Here is a 21,952-nt window from a genome sequence, read left to right on the forward strand (position 1 = left end):
AAAGTCACTAAGCTCTTCAATAAGGCCATTCTACTGTCAATGTTTCTCTATGGAGAATGCATGGCTGTATGCTTGATTTTATATACCTGTCAGCAATGGGTGTCGCTGAAATAGCCAAATCAACTCATTTGAAGGGGTGTCCACATAGAAATACTTTTGTGTATATATAGTCTATGAGAGGCAGCCAGGGCGAACTCACCTGCTCTAGTTTGAAGATATGTTGGTTGAAGTAATACTGAAGCTGCTCGTTGGCATAGTTGATGCAAAACTGCTCAAAGCTGTTGGTCTCAAAGTCCTCAAAGCCAAATATATCTAGGACCCCTATAGACAAACACTGGCAAAGACCAAATCATACAGCAGGTCAGTCAGAAATGTAGATAAGTTGTTAATTGCTTCACAATGTCACTTGTATCATACTAGAGGTTTGGCAAGGTCTTTTTTTGAAAATAGTTTAATAAATGAATTGCTTAATAAGACATTTTTTACTTCAAGTTATTTGTGGGGCCTTAGGAATTGCCGACATGTCTGTCCCGGACGAAACATTGGAGAGGGGAAACTCTCAGCTGCATTCCTATGTGCATGCATGTGTGCGTGTGTTGTCGCTCTCTTACCGGGACAGATTCTTCCATGTCTTTCTTGTTGAGCAGTGCGTGATTGATGCGCAGGACAATCCAGTCAAACAGGGCGCTGTACAGAGACTTGGCCATGGAGTCTCTCGCTGTGATGGCCTGAGAGACAGACAAAGAGACAGAGAGACAGAGAGCAAGAGAGATTAGGAGCGAATGGGAAGACCGACAGACGGACAGAGAAGACCGACAGACGGACAGAGAAGACCGACCGGAGAAGACAGACAGACGGACGGAGAAGACCGACAGACGGACAGAGAAGACCGACAGACGGACGGAGAAGACAGACAGACAAGACAGACAGACGGACAAGACCGACGGGCAGACAAGACCGACGGGCAGACAAGACCGACGGGCAGACAAGACCGACGGGCAGACAAGACCGACGGAGAAGACCGACCGAATGAGAAGACCGACCGAATGAGAAGACCGACCGAATGAGAAGACCGACCGAATGAGAAGACCGACCGAATGAGAAGACCGACCGAATGAGAAGACCGACCGACCGACCGACCGACAAGACCGACGGAGAAGACCGACGGAGAAGACCGACCGACGGAGAAGACAGAGACACAGGAGAAGTCCGACCGACGGAGAAGACCGACCGACCGACGGAGAAGACCGACCGACCGACGGAGAAGACCGACGGACAGAGAAGACTGACCGACCGACGGAGAAGACCGACGGACAGACAGATGGACGGAGAAGACAGACAGACACAGGAGAAGACCGACAGACAGACAAGAGAAGACCGACGGACGGAGAAGACCGACCGACCGACCGACGGACGGAGAAGACCGACGGACAGGCAGACAGACAGAAGACCGACGGACGGACAGACAGGAGAAGACCGACGGACGGACAGACAGGAGAAGACCGACGGACGGACAGACAGGAGAAGACCGACGGACGGACAGACAGGAGAAGACCGACGGACGGACAGACAGGAGAAGACCGACGGACGGACAGACAGGAGAAGACCGACGGACGGACAGACAGGAGAAGACCGACGGACAGACAGACAGGAGAAGACCGACGGACAGACAGACAGGAGAAGACCGACGGACAGACAGACAGGAGAAGACCGACGGACAGACAGACAGGAGAAGACCGACGGACAGACAGACAGGAGAAGACCGACGGACAGACAGACAGACAGGAGAAGACCGACGGACAGACAGACAGGAGAAGACCGACGGACGGAGAAGACTGACCGACCAACCGACCGATGGAGAGATATCAAGATAATGATAGACCTTAAAGACCGGTGGATGGTTGCCTACCTCACTGTGGCTGTAGGGCAGAATCAGCTTGTCATTGACTGTTACCGTTTTCCTCTTCGTCAGCGCCTCCACCAGCAACTCCTCTTTCACCTGGGAGGTCACACACACATAATTCTCAAGAATAGAGAGTAGGCTTCCTGTATAATCATTAGGGAAGAACCATCTTCACTGGACAATAATAGAATATATTCACTGTTTGGGATGTTAGTCATGATGAAACCGATACCTAGCCCACTCAAATAACCTAATTAGATCACTAATACTCCTAGGCCCGTTTCTCTCAAAGTGTTTCAGAGTAGGAGTGCTGATCTAGGATCACTTTTTCCTTTTAGATCATAATGAATAAGACAGGGGGACCTGATCGTAGATCAGCATTCCTACCCTGACTGAGATGCTTTGCGAATGCAGGCCCTGATTCAGCTCATCATAAAGACCTTCATTAGCTTAATCAGAAGTGTTAGTACATGGTCGGGACAAAAGAAATTGGTCCCTCCAGGACCCAGAGTAAAGACTAATGGTTGATTGGAGTGTAGACTACAACAGCAGACCAGACATTATCACCTTGAGCAGGTCTGAGAGGGTAGCCAGGACCTCCGGGGGTCCCACGTCCAGCCCTTCGTCTCGGCCTGTAGATTTCCTCCTGTACGTCACGTTGCCCAGGTACAAGATGGCCGACAGCACAGAGAAGATCCTACAGCAGACAGACGAGGGATACAATCATCATACCATAGAATCAAAATGAATAGAACAGACATTCTATTTCCATTGTTTCGCCACATCACTGCCAACTACTGTGACTACTGCCCCAGAGGAAAGCGTTTATTGGCAGTGCTTGCAGAGGATACAAGTAATACAAATTGACTACAGTATGCAAATATATGTATGACCTACTCTAATTGACAAATGTATAGGCAGCCATTTAAGGGATCGAATGGTGTGTAAGGGATAGACGTTAACTCCAGTGGTGTAGATTTACGGCCCATGACCAGGGCATGTCCACTCACTGTTTCTTAGTAGCAGACAGGAAGCCGACCATCTCCATGGCCTGCTGAAGCCTCTCAAAGTCATGGCACAGGTCTTCCTCATCTTCTATCTTAAAATATTGCTGCAGCGAGAGACAGCAAGAGACAGCGAGATATATATATATATATAGATAGAATGGTTCATTAACATGCAGTGCACGTATTGGCAGAGAACAGAGCATATGCAGGCCATTCACTGCATGACAATGACTCCGCATACCAGGTTTACTAGCACTGAATCAGACGGGGAATGTTACCTTGAGCCAGTTCAAATACAGAGATTATTAAGACGCACACAACCCACGAATAGAATGAGAGAAAGGGTACAAGGGAATGTACTCTAAATGAATATAGTCAAGGGCATCTGGTAAAAGAAGATAATGAAGGTAATGTACACAAGAGAACACAGCAGAATATCTGTCAAGGGCACCTAAGGGACTAGCTAATGGGGATGTGGTTCTTTCTTGCAGGGGGAGTGTACAGTAAGTGTGTGTACAGTACAGTACCTGCTTGAGGTAGAGGTAATCTTCAGGCTGCAGCAGTTTGAACTCCTTGCGCTCCTGCTCTGACGCTCCCACCAGCAGATAGTAAAACACATGGTAGTTCCTAAAGGGACACAGAACAGTGTGTTTGGTTAGTGGATACAGTGGGATTTTTGCATTTGTTATAAGGTTATGTATTTTTAGCTGGGAAAAATAAATCATACATTCATGTAAAAGGTGATTTTTGGTTTTAAATGTTGGAATAAAGACCATCAAAAAAGTCAACACTGTGGCAGTATTAGTTACCCTGACCCAACATTGACTGTGTATATAATGTGCCAGTTAAGTCATGAGCGTGAATGCTGCTGTCAGTTTTTCCAGTCTTGCATTGTTAAAAAACCACACAGGCGTTATGAGTTTGTTTACTTCTGAGAATCTCGCTGACATCACAGGCAGACATGATGAAAACAGAAGCTAATTTCAACAGACAAGTTGGTATACGAGTAACAACAGGACTAGTCCATTATCATACCTAGTGAGTAATAACATGAAGAATAGGGTTAATGATATGTACAGGCTATGCCAACCCCACCCAGGGCATTTGAAGTAGAAACAGTAGGACTACAGTGCTTATAAATAAATTATCAATTAAATATGTATTCATCAAAACAAGAAGTATCATCTCCCATATTGATCACAATTCTTTGGCACATATTCAGGTTGAGTAAAAAGTTAGTTCTGAGAGTCACTCTTGGAAATGGTCTCTTTCTGACTATCAAAAGGCACCTGGGTGAAGCTCTCTGTTTCTACAGAGGGCCTCCACAGGTCATTGAGGGTCAAAGGTAACCCCTGCTGTTGCCCTTTACCTCTCGTTATTCTCTCTGGAGACCAGACGAGACTTCTCCAGGAGATACTTCTCCACGATGGCTCTGAGAACGAGAAAGAGAGAACGAGAGAGAACGAGAGAACATAAATCAAGTGACACTGAAGTTAGTTTGGTCCTTTCACTTGGCTGTGAAGTGTGTCTGGTGAGAGTCTCGTGTGTGTGTGTGTGTGTGTGTGTGTGTGTGTGTGTGTGTGTGTGTGTGTGTGTGTGTGTATATATAAGTGAAAGTGGGGTGGTAGTGACTGAGGAGGGGAATCATGAGCAGATGGTCGGTGAAACAATAAACAGTTGAACTAAGAGTCCAGATATGGACGGCCTCAGTCTGATGTACAGTGACATGGTTATGTTACTGTGCAACAACAACAGCCATTACGATCAACAGTTTAAACAGAGACAACTGCATTTTTACGTAGGCATGTCTTTAACAAAAACCACATTTAAGCTAATCTTTCATTTTGTTGAAACTAAGAATAGAGGGCCGATGGCTGTTGTGTGTATTTTAACACCTGAAGCTCAGGCAGGGAGGGAGCCCAGTGGCCTTTGCTGAGCATGGAAACTTCACTAGCTGGCCCTTTGCGTCTCTATAGAGAGCTGATCTAATAGAAAGCAAAGCAGAGACAGGCGGGGAATACTGGAGTCCATCCACACGTCACACCCAGAGACACACACAGAGAGACAGAAACACACAGAGAGACACACAGTAAGGGAAACAAATATTTGATCCCCTGCTGATTTTGTACGTTTGCCCACTGATAAAGAAAGGATCAGTCTATAATTTTAATGGTAGGTTTATTTGAACAGTGAGAGACAGAATAACAACAAAAATATCCAGAAAAACGCATGTCAAAAATGTTAGAAATTGATTTGCATTTTAATGAGGGAAATAAGTATTTGACCCCCTCTAAATCAGAAAGATTTCTGGCTCCCAGGTGTCTTTTATACAGGTAATGAGTTGAGATTGGGCGCACACTCTTAAAGGGAGTGCTCCTAACCGCAGCTTGTTACCTGTAAAAAAGACACCTGTCCACAGAAGCAATCAATCAATCAGATTCCAAACTCTCCACCATGGCCAAGACCAAAGAGCTCTCCAAGGATGTCAGGGACAAGATTGTAGACCTACACAAGGCTGGAATGGGCTACAAGACCATCGCCAAGCAGCTTGGTGAGAAGGTGACAAAATTTGGTGCGATTATTCGCAAATGGAAGAAACACAAAACAACTGTCAATATACCTCAGCCTGGGGCTCCATGCAAGATCTCACCTCGTGGGGTTGCAATGATCATGAGAACGGTGAGGAATCAGCCCAGAACTACACAGGAGGATCTTGTCAATGATCTCAAGGCAGCTGAAACCATAGTCACCAAGAAAACAATTGGTAACACACTACGCCGTGAAGGACTGAAATCCTGCAGCGCCCGCAAGGTCCCCCTGCTCAAGAATACATATACATGCCCGTCTAAAGTTTGCCAATGAACATCTGAATGATTCAGAGGACAACTGGTGAAAGTGTTGTGGTCAGATGAGACCAAAATGGAGCTCTTTGGCATCAACTCAACTCGCCGTGTTTGGAGGAGGAGAAATGCTGCCTATGACCCCAAGAACACCATCAAACATGGAGGTGGAAACATTATGCTTTGGGGGTGTTTTTCTGCTAAGGGGACAGGACAACTTCACCGCATCATTTGACGGGGCCATGTACTATCAAATCTTGGGTGAGAACCTCCTTCCCTCAGCCGGGGCATTGAAAATGGGTCGTGGATGGGTATTCCAGCATGACAATGACCCAAAACACACGGCCAAGGCAACAAAGGAGTGGCTCAAGAAGAAGCACATTAAGATCCTGGAGTGGCCTAGCCAGTCTCCAGACCTTAATCCCATAGAAAATCTGTGGAGGGAGCGGAAGGTTCGAGTTGCCAAACGTCAGCCTCGAAACCTTAATGACTAGGAGAAGATCTGCAAAGAGGAATGGGACAAAATCACTCCTGAGATGTGTGCAAACCTGGTGGCCAACTACAAGAAACGTCTGACCTCTGTGATTCCCAACAAGGGTTTTGCCACCAAGTACTAAGTCATGTTTTGCAGAGGGGTTAAATACTTATTTCCCTCATTAAAATGCAAATCATTTTATAACATTTTTGACATGCGTTTTTCTGGATTTTTTTGTTGTTATTCTGTCTCTCACTGTTAAAATAAACCTACCATTAAAATTATAAACTGATCATTTCTTTGTAAGTGGGCAAACGTACAAAATCAGCAGGGGATCAAATACTTTTTCCCCCCACTGTATACAACCACACACATTTTACATTTTAGTCATTTAGCAGACGCCCTGATCCAGAGTGACTTACAGGAGAAATTAGGGTTAAGTGTCTTACTCAAGGTCACAGACAGATTTTTCACTTAGTCAGCTCAGGGATTCGAACCAGTGACCTTTCGGTTACTGGCCCAATGCTCCTGCCACCCCAGGCTAGCTGCCACACGAAGAGAGAGACCGATACACAAATAGGCAGAGGATGTAACTTTATCACTAGTCTAGTCTTAAAGGATCCATGCCACAGGTATCCCCATGCTATTCTGTTACATTGAGAGAGCCCATCTCCCATCCCAGTGAGACCCTGTAACCAGCCAGGCAGAGTGTAATGTAGTGAATGAAAACACCCTGCCAATGCAGTGCTGAGCGAGTCCCAGGGCTTCCCTTGGTAATCTCCTCTATAGAGTGGCCTTGGCTGCTCCACTCTCTGCTGTACACAGCAAGCCTTTGTACAGAAGAATGTCAGCACTATCCTGCTGTAATCAATGGCTTCTGACTGACAGACACTCTGCTACAAGCATAACAAGCTCAACCAGCACTAGTACAGATCATCCACTGAAGTCTCAACAGCAACTTTCAACAGTTCTTATTCAATTACTTTCTCCCCTCTCAAGCGAAGCAATTCAATATATAACGATGAGTCTCTGTTTAAAAACCTTCTAATCAGGTTGGGAATAACTGTCCCTGTCTGTATAGTAGAGTAAACTCATGTCAAACAGCAGCCAAAGTGTCACTCATAGGGTTGCAAAGGGTCGGAAAATTTCCGTGAAATATCCCAAATTTCCCCGAAAATTTTCCATGGGAAGTTAAGCGCTAGAATTTGGGGAATTTTGCTTAAATTCATCAAAAAAGTTAGTAAGCTCATAACAGTGAACCTTTTTCGTGGGATACATGTAAGGCAATTCTAGGTCTTGTGGTTAAACTATCCCATAGTGAATGGAATTGCAACCCTCTGCATGCACAGTGCATTCTTCCATCACATGTGGAGGTCGACCGATTATGATTTTTCAACGCCGATACCGATTATTGGAGGACCAAAAAGCCGATACCGATTAATTTTTGGGTGATAATGACAATTACAACAATACTGAATGAACACTTATTTTAACTTAATACAATACATCAATAAAATCTATTTAGCCTCAAATAAATAATGAAACATGTTCAATTTGGGTTAAATAATGCAAAAACAAAGTGTTGGAAAAGAAAGTAAAAGTGCAATATGTGCCATGTAAGAAAGCTAACGTTTAAGTTCCTTGCTCAGAACATGAGAACATATGAAAGCTGGTGGTTCCTTTTAACATGAGTCTTCAATATTCCCAGGTAAGAAGTTTTAGGTTGTAGTTATTATAGGAATTATAGGACCATTTCTCTCTACACGATTTGTATTTGATATACCTTTGACTATTGGATGTTCTTATAGGCACTTTAGTATTGCCAGTGTAACAGTATAGCTTCTGTCCCTCTCCTCGCTCCTACCTGGGCTCGAACCAGGAACACATCGACAACAGCCACCCTCGAAGCAGCGTTACCCATGCAGAGCAAGGGGAACAACTACTCCAAGTCTCAGAGCGAGTGACGTTTGAAACGCTATTAGCGCGCACCCGCTAACTAGCTAGCCACTTCACATCGGTTACACCAGCCTAATCTTGGGAGTTGATAGGCTTGAAGTCATAAACAGCGCAATGCTTGAAGCACAGCGAAGAGCTGATGGCAAAACGCACTAAAGTGCTGTTTGAATGAATGATTACGAGCCTGCTGCTGCCTACCACCGCTCAGTCAGACAGCTTTATCAAATCATAGACATAATAACACACAGAAATACGAGCCTTTGGTCATTAATATGGTCGAATCCAGAAACTATCATCTCGAAAACAAAACATTTTTCCTTTCAGTGAAATACGGAACCGTTCCGTATTTTATCTAACGGGTGGCATCCCTAAGTCTAAATATTCCTGTTACATTGCACAACCTTCAATGTTATGTCATAACTACGTACAATTCTGGCAAATTAGTTCGCAACGAGCCAGGTGGCCCAAACTGTTGCATATACCCTGACTCTGCATGCAATGAACGCAAGAGAAATGACACAATTTCACCTGGTTAATATTGCCTGCTAACCTGGATTTCTTTTAGCTAAATATGCAGGTTTAAAAATATATACTTCTGTGTATTGATTTTAAGAAAGTGCTTTTTTCCGCAAATGCGCTTTTGTTAAATCATCCCCCGTTTGGCGAAGTCGGCTGTCTTTGTTAGGAAGAAATAGTCTTCACAGTTCGCAACGAGCCAGGCGGCCCAAACTGCTACATATACCCTGACTGTTGCATGAGAAGTGACACATTTTCCCTAGTTAAAAGAAATTCATGTTAGCAGTCAATATTAACTAAATATGCAGGTTTAAAAATATATACTTGTGTATTGATTTTAAGAAAGGGATTGACGTTTATTGTTGGAGCAACATGTACCTAAGCGATTATATGCAACGCAGGACAGGCTAGATAAACTAGTAATATCATCAACCATGTGTAGTTAACTAGTGATTATGATTGATTGATTGTTTTTTATAAGATAAGTTTAATGCTAGCTAGCAACTTACCTTGGCTTCTTACTGCATTCGCATAACAGGCAGGCTCCTCGTGGAGTGCAATGTAAAGCAGGTGGTTAGAGCGTTGGACTAGTTAACCTTAAGGTTGCAAGATTGAATCCCTGAGCTGACAAGGTAAAAATCTGTCGTTCTGCCCCTGAACAAGGCAGTTAACCCACCGTTCCTAGGCCGTCATTGAAAATAAGAATGTGTTCTTAACTGACTTGCCTAGTTAAATTAAAAAGTTTAAAAACATTTTTTTATTAAATGAATAAAATAAATGTAAAAAAAAAAAATAATAAAAAAATATATATATTTTTTTAAATCGGCCAAATCGCCATACAAAAATACCGATTTCCGATTGTTATGAAAACTTGAAAAATCGGCCCTAATTAAATCAGCCATTCCGATTAAATCGGTCGACCTCTAATCACATGTACAGCTGATTCTCAAGATCTTGCACACTAATGAGATGCTATTGAGCCCACACTACTACACTGTCTGAGCCAAGGACTACATGCTTTCTGCTAAGTTTTGATTACAATACTGGATGGAGTGAATATATTTTTTATGACATACATGATTTTTTGTTAACTAGTAAATAGTAGCCTACAGCAAAGTGCGTTTAAATAATTTTTAACTTGTTAACAATTTCTGCTAGTTAGTTTTTGCTACCATGTGCGTTTTAGCTTGCTTGAGCCTGCTAACTGAGTGCCAATTCACCTGTTTCCATACATGTTGTTTTAAAACATTTATCTTACAAAGCAGTTGTGTAATCTAACTGCTTAACTATTTATCTGTACATGGAATTGTATTTGTTAGTATTTTTTACAATTTTTTTCTAATCTAGTGCATCGGGCACTATCTGATGTGTGTAGACATTTCACTGCAGCTAATGTAGAAGGAAACGCTGTGTACATTTGCAAATACTGTGCCAAATCATATGTGAAGAATGCAACAAAGATGCAGAATCATCTGGCCAAGTGCATAAAGTTCTCTCAGCGCTTACAACAAACAACCGGACAAAAGTCCCTCATCATTTTCACCTCGAATAGAGGTAATCAGACACTTTATCGATAGCAACAGCTCATGGTCCTCCTGGAATCAGAAGTTTTTTTTACTCAATGGAGGAACGTAGTCAAAGAAATGCTGATGAATGTCTTGCCCGAACTGTGTATGCAACTGGTTAATCGCTGATGCTCACAGGCAATGTGCATTGGAAGAGATTTCTGAATATTCTTGGCACAGCATACACCCCTCCAACCAGACATGCTTTATCTACTAATTTGCTGGATGCAGAGTTCAAGTGAAGGTCAAGAAAATCATAGAGAAAGCAGACTGTTTTGCAATCATCTCTGATGGGTGGTCGAATGTTCGTGGGCAAGGAATAATTAACTACATCATCTCCACCCCTCAACCAGCATTCTACAATAGCACAGACACAAGGGACAACAGACACAATGGTTTCTTCATTGCAGATGAGCTGAAGGCAGTCATCAATGACCTTGGACCACAGAAGGCATTTGCACTGGTGACAGACAATGCTGTGAACATGAATGCTGCTTGGTCTAACGTGGAGGAGTCCTACCCTCACATCACACCCATTGACTGTGCTGCTCATGCATTGAATCTGCTCCTCAAAGATACCATGGCACTGAAAACAATGAATTCACTCTACAAGAGAGCCAAGGAAATGGTTAGGTATGTGAAGAGTCATCAAGTTATAGCAGCAATCTACCTCACCAAGCATAGTGAGAAGAATAAGAGCACCACATTGAAGCTTCCCAGCAACACCCGTTGGGGTGGTGGTATCATCATGTTTGACAGTCTCCTGGAGGGGAAGGAGTCTTTCCAAGAAATTGTCATATCACAGTCTCCCGATATGGACAGCCCCATCAAGAGGATCCTCCTGGATGATGTATTTTGGGAGAGAGTGGTAAGCAGCCTGAAACTCCTGAAACCTATAGCTGTAGCCATTGCATGGATTGAGGGAGACAATGTCATCCTGTCTGATGTTCAGACTCTCTTTGCAGATGTAAGAGAATAAATCCGTACTGCTCTGCCCACTTCACTGTTGGTCCAAGCAGAGGAAACTGCAGTTCTGAAATACATCAAAAAGCGTGAAGACTTCTGCCTGAAGCCCATACACCTCGCAGCGTACATGTTGAACCCCAAGTATGCTGGCAAGAGCATCCTGTCTGGTGCAGAGATCAACAAGGCCTATGGTGTCATCACTACCGTGTCTCGTCACCTTGGCCTGGATGAGGGCAAGTTTCTTGGCAGTCTGGCGAAGTACACTTCCAAGCAAGGGCTTTGGGATGGAGATGCAATATGGCAGTCGTGCCAACATATCTCATCAGCCACCTGGTGGAAGGGACTTTGTGGATCTTAAGCTCTTTCCCTGTTGCCTCCATCATCCACCAAATCCCACCAACATCACACCAACATCAACATCAGCTGCCTGGTCCTTGTTTGGGAACACACCAAAGCACGCAACAGGCTGACCAATAAAAGGGTTGAAAAATTGGTGGCCATCCGGGGAAATTTGAGGCTTTTTGAGCCTGATAACAAGCCATCCTCAACAAGGTTGGAAAGTGACAGTGAAGATGAGGCGTCAGAGTCTGATGTTCAAGAGGTGGACATTGAGGTCCAGGGAAAAGACATGGAAGCCTGAGAGGAAGACAACCAACGCTTTAGTATCTTGATTATCATTGTACATGTATGTTGAAAATGTTTTTGAGAGATGCGATGGATCATTGGGATCATTCAGTACTCCCTTTTGTTGTTCAGTGAAATCATCCCATGTGAAGAGTCAACTAATTTAATTAAAGTTCAATTCGTAACTAAATCTTTTTTTATTTCTATTGGAAGGATTTTATAATTTGCAATTATTTCTACTTATGATAAGGTAAAAGGTTTATGTTTGTCTCCATATGATATGGTAAATATATCCAATGCAAAAAACATTAAATGGTATTAATATTCATTTGCATATATTCCCGTTAATTCCCATATATTCCCGTTAATTCCCATATATTCCCGTTAATTCCCATATATTCCTGTTAATTCCCATATATTCCTGTTAATTCCCCAAAATGTGCAATTCTAGTCACTCATGTTTGATTTAAGTGATAATGCCCGAGAAGCCAGTGTTTGGAGGATATATTGGTATGGGTGTTCTTGTCTGGCCAGCAAACCGTGCCAATATGTCCACCAAACAACAGTTTAGAGGGCATTATCACTTTCATACAACGGGTTACCAACATATCCAAATAATGATTAACATATTTTCATTATTCATAAAAATTCTAGGGTTGCTATCCAAGCCGGCTGGTCATTCGTGCCATTGGTTCGGTTGACAGAGACGCGACCCGGTCGTTCAGTCTTTTTGTTCTGTATCTATGGACATCGTTCGCTCCAATGTTCCATTGCCATACTGGCTGGCAACATTCTTATCCCTTGCTTGCTAGCTAGCCAACTACGGCTAACTTGGTCACGTCAAACAGTGCAGACAGAATAACAGAAGATGCATTTGTTTAATCCGTTTTCTAGTGACATTTATTTGGATACATCCATAACATTGAGCTAATGAGGCACGATTTCGTCTGGCAAAGAAAATGTGCTCCCTCATCAGGACACTGTTGTTCAGAGGAGCTAGCTAACAACACAGCTAACACAATCACTTCAAACTGAAGCTGTAAAGACTGCAAACTAGCTGCACTTCGTTTCACCGTTGTTTTTAATTGACATTTTTGTGTGTAATATATATATATTCAGAAAAATGCCAGCTGATTCATGATTTCTACTGGCTGAGAAACGCTGCCTGCCTCTCTCTTGTCCCGACCCCTACATGTTCATTACTATTGGACAGTTGGAGATTGAATTTGAATATTAAAACTATGTTGCAAATGTCGGACAGACAGACAGCAAGGTTTATACAAATCTCCGTTGTGGAAAACTAAATGTTTGTCTAAGAGAAAATGTGAGATAATGTCTAGATGCTTTTTATAGTGGAGCTCAAGTTTACAACTTCCCTGCCTGGGCTGATGACAGTGGATTGCGCAGTCAGATGGAACAGAGTAAATAGGCATTTTAACGTCATAGATTTATCTGGTGGTAACTTGTGGAATAGACACCGGCTAGAATGTGCTTTTAACCAATCAGCATTCAGGATTAGTCCCACCCGTTTAATAATTTGATATTGACGCTTTGTTCAACTTTACGATAAGCGCTCCCTTCCTCTGTTAGACAGGAAATGACAGGGCATATGATGCAGGCAGTAACCAGAGAAACTGCAGGCAGCGAGAGGAAGGAGGCTGTGCAATAACGTGGTTAGGGCTGCAGGCCTCAGAGGTATCACAACAGAAACAAACACACTACAGTGCTTCTCACTAGCTTTGTATGGTATGATGGAAGTAACAGTGGCTGTCTGCAGTAACAGTGGCTGTCTGCAGTAACAGTGGCTGTCTGCAGTAACAGTGGCTGTCTGCAGTAACAGTGGCTGTCTGCAGTAACAGTGGCTGTCTGCAGTAACAGTGGCTGTCTGCAGTAACAGTGGCTGTCTGCAGTAACAGTGGCTGTCTGCAGTAACAGTGGCTGTCTGCAGTAACAGTGGCTCAGGAACATCCACCAGGGATGGAGTGTGTGTTTACAGGGTAAGTCGGACAGGAAGCGTGAGTGTTATCACAACACACAGTGTGGGCCAGCGGTCAGTACTCACCCTCTCACCACCCCACTCTCCAGGTAGTTGACCTGGATGAACTTCCCAAAGCGGCTGGAGTTGTTGTTGTGAGCCGTCTTGGCATTCCCAAATGCCTAGTAAAGAGGAGGGGGGAGAGGTTACCTTCACTGTGTGAACCATAAAGTGATTATACAGTTTATACAGTTAAGAAATAGGAATAACTACACTTGTGCTAATACGGGGGCTGTTCTCAACAACACCACAGCTACCCCAGTCCAGAAGTTAACACTAGATGAAGACAGCACCCCTCTTTCTCTCCCTGCCTCAATCACCCCCTCTCTTTCCCTCATTTCTACTCTCTTGCAGAAGTCCAGGGGGTGACACTAGGCCAGTGTGATTGATGGGGTCATGGGGGGCCTGTGTTAGGTCCAGATAACTAGTCTCCCTCAGGCTACAGTCCTCCCCAGCCAGGGGCACACACCCAGCCCTGCCACCAGTCTGAATGGATAGCCCTGTTCTCACACACACACGCCAAAGGCAGCCACAGGGGAAGTTGACTCTATACATCTTAAATAGGAGCCACATCCTACGGGGAGCAACAGTTGCAGTCACAATTTCATACCTTTGTGGTTGAGCTGATTTAAGGGGGGGGACCTCACAGAGGGGGTCTGATTAAGAATCCTTACAGTGAACTGTTGACCTATTTCCACTGTTCCTAGACTGTCTGTCCTGGTATTATTCCCTCTACCTACTGCTCTTTGTGTTCTCAATTGATGAGCAGATTTACACTCACTATAACAACTTAAGCTCCAGGATGAGTGCTGCTTGAAGAATTGTAAACTGAATACATTTGAGGGCTCAGAAAAAAGGATACGCTTCATAAAAAATAACTTGAAAATGCGAGGTAAATGTAAGAGTGAGAGACAGGAGTTGACTGAGGAGAAAAGGACTGAAAATCCTGGCTGAAACGTCATCATCCGTGGATGAAATATGTGGTTTAACATGGACCTGTTGTAACATTTAGACTCCTCCTTTCCAGAGCTGGGGCTCACCTCAGGAAAATGTGTACATGCGAGTGTGTGTGCGAGTTGTTTACTGAGGGGGCGATTACATTGGCTCTGGGCCAGGATAAGACACTGTCAGCTGGCATTGACTGCCCAGTGTTGTCAAACGGTTGTCCCAGGGTAAAGGCTAGCAGACCCTGGGAACATTCCCCTGCGCTCGGCCTCTCTGCCATGGAGGAAATGCTAAACGTGTCACAGGCTCACAGCATCATTCACATTGAAACATAGCGCCCTGCAGCCTTTATGATTGGTTGCTAACCATAACCCTTCCTGATTGGTTGCGAGGCACATCAGGTATGAGGAAGTGGCTTAACGTCTTGGCTAACCAAGCAGTCTATGGAATTGAGACTGCATAGTGAAATAAAGGCTGTGTGTGTGTGAGTGCGTGCGTACATTTCATCATGACGTCTTTGCCTATCTTGACTGGCTCCTTTCTCTAGTGTTCCCTGGCAGCCAACTGTATATTTCCAAGGGCCCAGATCCCCATTCAGTCCCTCAGTTTGCTGCCTCAGACTCTAACCAGTTCTCCTTACTAAATCAGAGCCTTAATTGTTATTGCACAGACAGGCACCTCAGTAGAAGGACCTTTGGTTTATATTACTGCCATTTGTTTTACAGTTTCACCCAGGCTCTGACACCTATTAAATCACTTGGCTACATGCACAATATATTCATTGGAAATGCATCGTAAGTACCAAATCAGGCTCTATCTGTATACACTATAACTGGAGGCTGATGTGATAGCACCAATACTGGAATACAACAATAAACAATGGTACTTACAAGAATACGGGCAAAACACCAGTGGTACTAAATAATAAGGCCAATCCGATTAGAGGCAGTGGCTTTCATGTAGGTCAGAGATGCTATGGGACATTCACATGATAGTTAAATATAACTGCACAACTTCCCTTTATGCTTGGCCTTGATGCAGGTTATGTATATGGCTAAGCAGATGAAGGACTCCAGGCACAACTCAACTGAGCCTCCCATCATTAAAGCTGTAAAATGTAACTTTTTGGGGCAACCTGACGAAATTCACAAAGAAATGTGTGTTATAGATTTGCCATTCTCATTGAAAGCAAGTCTAAGAAGCGGTAGATCTTGTTCTATGTATGCTATTGCTATGCTTCCCGTTCTTAAGTTTTGTTTTTGCGTCTTTTACTCAAGTACGGGTAGCTGCAGCCCAATATGACGACCGGAGTAAAAGTGAGTGTGTGTCGAAAGGAGTGGATGTATGGAAAGCAAACCAGCTAATTGGGCAGATTTGTTGCCACTCAAGACCGTTTTGCCTGGCTGATTGGGCTGAAATATAATATTAAGCCGGCGACCAGAGCTCCGATGTTATGCTTCCTACTGGGTATCATGGACGTGTCGCCGCCGGTAGCTAACGTTGCAATATTTTCCTCCTATCATTTTGTTTCAAGTAGGAAAGCCTACACAAGAAATATCTAATATAGATAACCATCTAGATGTCACCTTCATACATAAGGCCTGAATCAACAGTACACCCATCATCAATACTTAAATAAAAAGAAACAATTGTCAGTTTTATAACTGAAAGTGAAATAAGTCTCAGACTCATCCTCTGGCTTAAAAACAGAAGTCCAAACTCTCACGGTATGGTAGCTCAATGTACGGTAGTTGCAAAGTAAGAAACGGAAGGGAAAAAAACACATACTCTGGTCGCCATATTGGGATGCGGCTAGCCCCTTCTCCTTTTACTTTCAGTTTTGTACACCAGCTTCAAAAAGCTGAAAACACAATTCTTCGTTAAGGAAAATTTATTTTATAGTGGTTTAGATGGTACAATGATTCTCTACACTATACTTGCTTGTTTTGTCACAAACTGAAATTAGGCGAACTATTACATTTTAGCAACCAGGAAATGGAGGAGTGATTTCTGCATAGTGCACCTTTAATAAAGAGTTAATTATTTCAGAAACTATGCCAACAATAGCAGTCAATCAGAAGGCTAGCATGTGTTTGTTATGCGACTGTAAACAGTGTTGGGCAGCATTAGTGCATGGAGACCATTGATGGGATGCAGTACTGAAAGTGGCATGAGACAGTGTCCCCTGTGTGAATACCATAGAGTTGAATGATCAATTCAAAGTCTACTGTGTGAATGACTATACGGTGTGGGGTATCATTGCACTGTAAAACTGTGCAAAAATCAATGGTGGAAAGAATTGACAGCCCCATCTCAGATAAACACATTTTAACAGGCCTGAGTAACCATTCAACAAGCAAGCTGCACACATTTGTCCTAACTGGAAAATAAACAAAAGGGCTTGAATGTCAGCTCAGTGGAAAGAATAAAGAGATTTGATTGGAGAGGTTAAATTGTTTCAATGTGCATCTGCTCTGCTGCAGTCAGAGGATGGACAGCCACATATTAGAACAATATCGGGTATACTGCAGCCAGTCAGGGTTTCAGGGTCTTGCTCCAATGCCATGGCTCAGACTGGTCCCATTTCAAAGAGCCATGCCCAGGGAGCACTAATATCAAGATGTTAGAGCTCTCTGGTATCCTTGGGACGTCCCTACCCTAAATCCTAACCTTAACCATTTTAAATGTAAACTTCAATTTGGGGTAGGGACGTCCCTTGGCTGGCCTGTTACATGAGAACCTGTGCTGGTTGCTTGGAAAAAAAGACACTGACACTTATGTTCCTAACTTATGTTCCTAGTTGTCAGAGACAACTAGAGTGCTTCGCAAGAATACAACATTTTTAAACAGTGGGGCAAAATATGACCTAAAATATGAGCAAACGATCACATCCCTTGAGAACTAAGCTAATTTGACATAGCATAGCTCACAGTATGTGACTGACAAATTGCTAAGTAGCTGCTGATAAATGGCCAAAACAAAAAGGACTGGTCTTGCAGGAGCTCAAGGCCATTGTCGTGTCAGCATCAGGCACCCAGTCTGGCTAAAGTTGTTAACTAGCGTTAGCGCAATGACTGGAAGTCTATGGTAACTGTTAGCATGCTAGTAGATACCATATACTTCCAGTCATTGCACAAAAACTAGTTCACATTGGCTTGTGAAACTACCTCTTAACTTTCATACCGGAGACATACAAATGGTATCCAGGAGTTCATCTGAATCTAGGGAAGTGTATAAAGAGCTTCAGGTAGCCTAGAGTTTAGAGCGTTGGGCCAGTAACTGAAAGGTTGCTAGAACGAATCCCCGAGCTGACAAGGTAAAAATCTGTCATTCTGCCCCTGAACAAGGCAGTTAACCCACTGTTCCTAGGCCGTCATTGTAAATAAGAATTTGTTCTTAACTGACTTGCCTAGTTAAATAAAAGGTTAAAAAATTATAAATAAATAAATGAAATTCATTGCCAAAATCCCGAAGTATCCCTTTAAATCCATCTCAACTCTGGGTTTTCTGCTGGGTAGGCACATTAGCCAATCAATCAATAAACTAACCAATTTGTATTATCCAAAAAGATGTCACATATACTAGGCTATTGAAAAAATTACATGTGCAACATTCATGCACAGAGAGAGTAAAGATAATGGCGTTGATCTGATAGCCTAAGCTAATAATACTGGAGTACCATGAGAACAGTGTTTGGCAGCATACTGTTAAGTCTTGACGATCTAGAGATGGCATGTACTGATAATCACCCTGTGGGTCTTAGTAAAGTAAAACTTCAGTTTACTACTGCGACAAAAGAATGATGAAACATTCTACTACCGTTGTAATGTTCAAGTCTTAGCCCTGCAGTTTGAGAACATGACACCTGAATCAAAGAAAAGCAGTTGTGAAACATATCTTCCTGTATCAGACTTTTTTTGTAAGAGGGACCTGCTGAAAACAGCCCTTCAAACCACGACGGAAAAACACAGGAAAACTGCAAAGAAACCTGTACAACCAGTAGTGTGAAGAAATTATGGCAGACCCCATGTAGTCGACTGGTCGACCGAGATCTCTTTAGTCGAGCAGTAGCAAAAATATATAATATTTATAGTGTACTGTCTGAGTGGACTAATCCATTGTGGAGGCCGTGTGGATGGGACAGTCCATAACTAAGACAAATGCTACTGAAATTGTGTATGTTATATTACATAAGAACAATGGTGCAACACTAATAAAAATATTATCTTATAACAAATGTGTTTCCTCCTGCATTGGATAGCGGTCACTGTCCACAGTTCTGAATCGCATCAGTTGAATTGCCGCCTTTTCCAAGACCATGCTGCTATGTGCATAATAGCAAATTTAACCAGCATATTGATGTTGAGAGCAATGCGGTGGAGGCAGCAGTGGAGTTCAGAGATGAGAAAACCGCCCTTGCCTTAAATGTCTAAGAAAAGTGAGGAGAGGCAGCCCCAATTTCATTAGGTCTATTATCAATAGACTTTTAAATGGGCCTGGCTTTATAAATCATCCATATACACTACATTCAGAAAGTATTCAGACCCTGTGACTTTTTCCACATTTTGTTACGTTACAGCCTTACACTAAAATTGAATTTAATTGTTTGTTTCCTCACCAATCTACACACAATAATCAATATTGACAAAGCAAAACATGTTTAGAAATTTTTGCAAATGTATATAATAAAAAACCCTGAAATATCACATTTACATAAATATTCAGACCCTGAATATTTACTCAGGACTTTGTTTTAGCAACTTTGGCAGCGACTACAGCCCTGAGTCTTCTTGGGTATGACAACAAGCTTGGCACAACTGTATTTGGGAAGTTTCTCATTCTTCTCAGCAGATCCGCTCTAGCTCTGTCAGGTTGGATGGGGAGCGTCGCTATGCATTTTCAGGTCTCTCCAGAGATGTTTGATCGGTTTCAAGTCGGGGCTCTGGCTGGGCCACTCAAGGACATTCAGAGACTTGTCCCGAAGCCAATCCTGCGTAGTCTTGGCTGTGTGCTTAAGGTCGCTGTCCTGTTGGAAGGTGAACCTTTGCCCCAGTCTGCGGTCCTGAGCACTCAGGAGCAGGTTTTCATCAAGGATCTCTGTACTTTGCTCCGTTAATCTTTCCCTCAAGCCTGACTAGTCTCCCAGTCCCTGCTGCTGAAAAACACCCCCACAGCACAATTCTGCCACCACCATGCTTCACCGTAGGGACTGTGCCAGGTTTCCCACAGACGTGACACGGGGCATTCAGGACAAACAGTTCAAACTTGGTTTCATCAGACTAAAGAATCTCCTTGAAGTGCCTTTTGGCAAACTCCAAACAGGCTATCATGTGCCCTTTACTGAGGAGTGGCTTCCATCTGGCCACTCTACCATGAAAGGCCTGATTGGTGGAGTGCTGCAGAGATGGTTGTCCTTCTGGAAGGTTCTCCCATCTCCACAGAGGAACTCTGGAGCTCTGTCAGAGTGACCATCAGGTTACTGGACATCTCCCTGACCAAGGCCCTTCTCCCCCAATTGCCCAGTTTGGCTGGCCGGCCAGCTCTAGGAAGAGTCTTGGTGGATCCAAACTTCTTCCATTTAAGAATGGAGGCCACTGTGTTCTTGGGGACCTTCAATGCAACAGACATTTATTGGTACCCTTCCCCAGATCTGTGCCTCGACACAATCCTGTCTCGGAGTTCTACCGACAATTCCTTCGACTGAATGGCTTGATTTTGCTCTGACATGTACTGTCAACTGTGGGACCTTATATAGACATGTATGTGCCTTTCCAAATCATATCCAATCAATTTACCACAGGTGGACTCCAGACAAGTTGTAGAAAGATAAAGGATGATCCAAGGAAACAGGATGAACCTGAGCTCAATTTCAAGTCAAGTTTAAGTTTTGCTGTAATCAAGGCTTTACACATTTTTTTCATTAGAACAGCATCTCTGGTATTTTTTATAATTGATTTAGTGTTGTTTACACGTTCCAAATTGTTAGAAAAATAATAATAACAATAACCCTTATTACTATTATAAATCATCATTATAATAATAAAGTAATGTCATTATCATTAGTAGGCTTAGTATAGCAGCCTTGTATAACCACCATCGAGCTGTAGGCTTAAGAGTGCATTCTGTTTAGTTTAATACCGTAACTTATTTAGGCCTATATTTAAATACTTTTATAGGCTACTGTATCAATCATTCATTCGTTCGTTCGTTCAAGTAATCAAACAGCATAGGAGTCATTCATGATTTGAATGCAATCAAGCATTTTGGTTTTTAAAATAAAATTAAGCAAACCTTGAATAATTAGCATAAACAAATAAACCATTCTATTTTGGAAACTGCATTCACAATGACTGCAGCTGTTTTTTGTCTTTGCTGTAATAAAGGAATTACAAAAAAACATTACAGACTCTCTGGTATACTTATTTATATATTGTTGTTCACATAGCAGCAGTGTAAAAACAAAAGCGGGGGGGGGGGGGGGGGGGGGGGGGGGGTTAATGTAAATACTCCGGGTGGCCATTTGATTAATTGTTCAGCAGTCTTATGGCTTGGGGGTAGATGCTGTTAAGGAGCCTTTGGACCTAGACTTGGCGCTCCAGTACCGCTTGCCATGCAGTAGCAGAGAGAACAGTCTTTGACTAGGGTGGCTGGAGTCTGTCAATTTTTTGGGCCTTCTTCTGACACACCTGGTATAGAGGTCCTGGATGGCAGGAAGCTTGGCCCCAGTGATGTACTGGACCGTACGCACCAAATCAAATCAAAGTTTATTTGTCACGTGCTCCGAATACAACAGGTGTAGACCTTACAGTGAAACGCTTACTTACAGGCTCTAACCAATAGTGCAAAAAAGGTATTAGGTGAACAATAGGTAAGTAAAGAAGTAAAAAGACAGTGAAAAACAGTAGCGAGGCTATAAAAGTAGCAAGGCTACATACAGACACCGGTTAGTCAGGCTGATTGAGGTAGTATGTACATGTAGATATGGTTAAAGTGACTATGCATATATGATCAACAAAGAGTAGCAGTAGTGTAAAAGAGGGGTTGGTGGGTGGGACACAATGCAGATAGCCCGGTTAGCCAATGTGCGGGAGCACTGGTTGGTCGGGCCAATTGAGGTAGT

The 21,952-nt window shown here is 43.2% G+C and overlaps 1 protein-coding gene across 7 annotated transcripts in view; it reads right to left on the minus strand.

The window, feature by feature from the left end:
• Nucleotides 1–21,952, minus strand: part of LOC115151723 (unconventional myosin-IXb) — a 114,007-nt gene that overhangs the window by 49,737 nt on the left and 42,318 nt on the right. For all 7 annotated transcript variants that reach the window (XM_029695894.1, XM_029695893.1, XM_029695892.1 and 4 more), the window contains exons 3-10: nucleotides 13,915–14,009; nucleotides 4,280–4,342; nucleotides 3,438–3,537; nucleotides 2,914–3,014; nucleotides 2,471–2,600; nucleotides 1,910–1,999; nucleotides 612–728; nucleotides 200–334 (exon numbers count right to left, since the gene is read on the minus strand). In XM_029695894.1, the coding sequence (XP_029551754.1) occupies nucleotides 200–334; nucleotides 612–728; nucleotides 1,910–1,999; nucleotides 2,471–2,600; nucleotides 2,914–3,014; nucleotides 3,438–3,537; nucleotides 4,280–4,342; nucleotides 13,915–14,009 (831 nt within the window). The remainder of the gene's footprint in view (nucleotides 1–199; nucleotides 335–611; nucleotides 729–1,909; nucleotides 2,000–2,470; nucleotides 2,601–2,913; nucleotides 3,015–3,437; nucleotides 3,538–4,279; nucleotides 4,343–13,914; nucleotides 14,010–21,952) is intronic.

The sequence above is a fragment of the Salmo trutta genome, chromosome 17, assembly GCF_901001165.1.
Source record: "Salmo trutta chromosome 17, fSalTru1.1, whole genome shotgun sequence".
Taxonomy (NCBI): Eukaryota; Metazoa; Chordata; class Actinopteri; order Salmoniformes; family Salmonidae; genus Salmo; species Salmo trutta.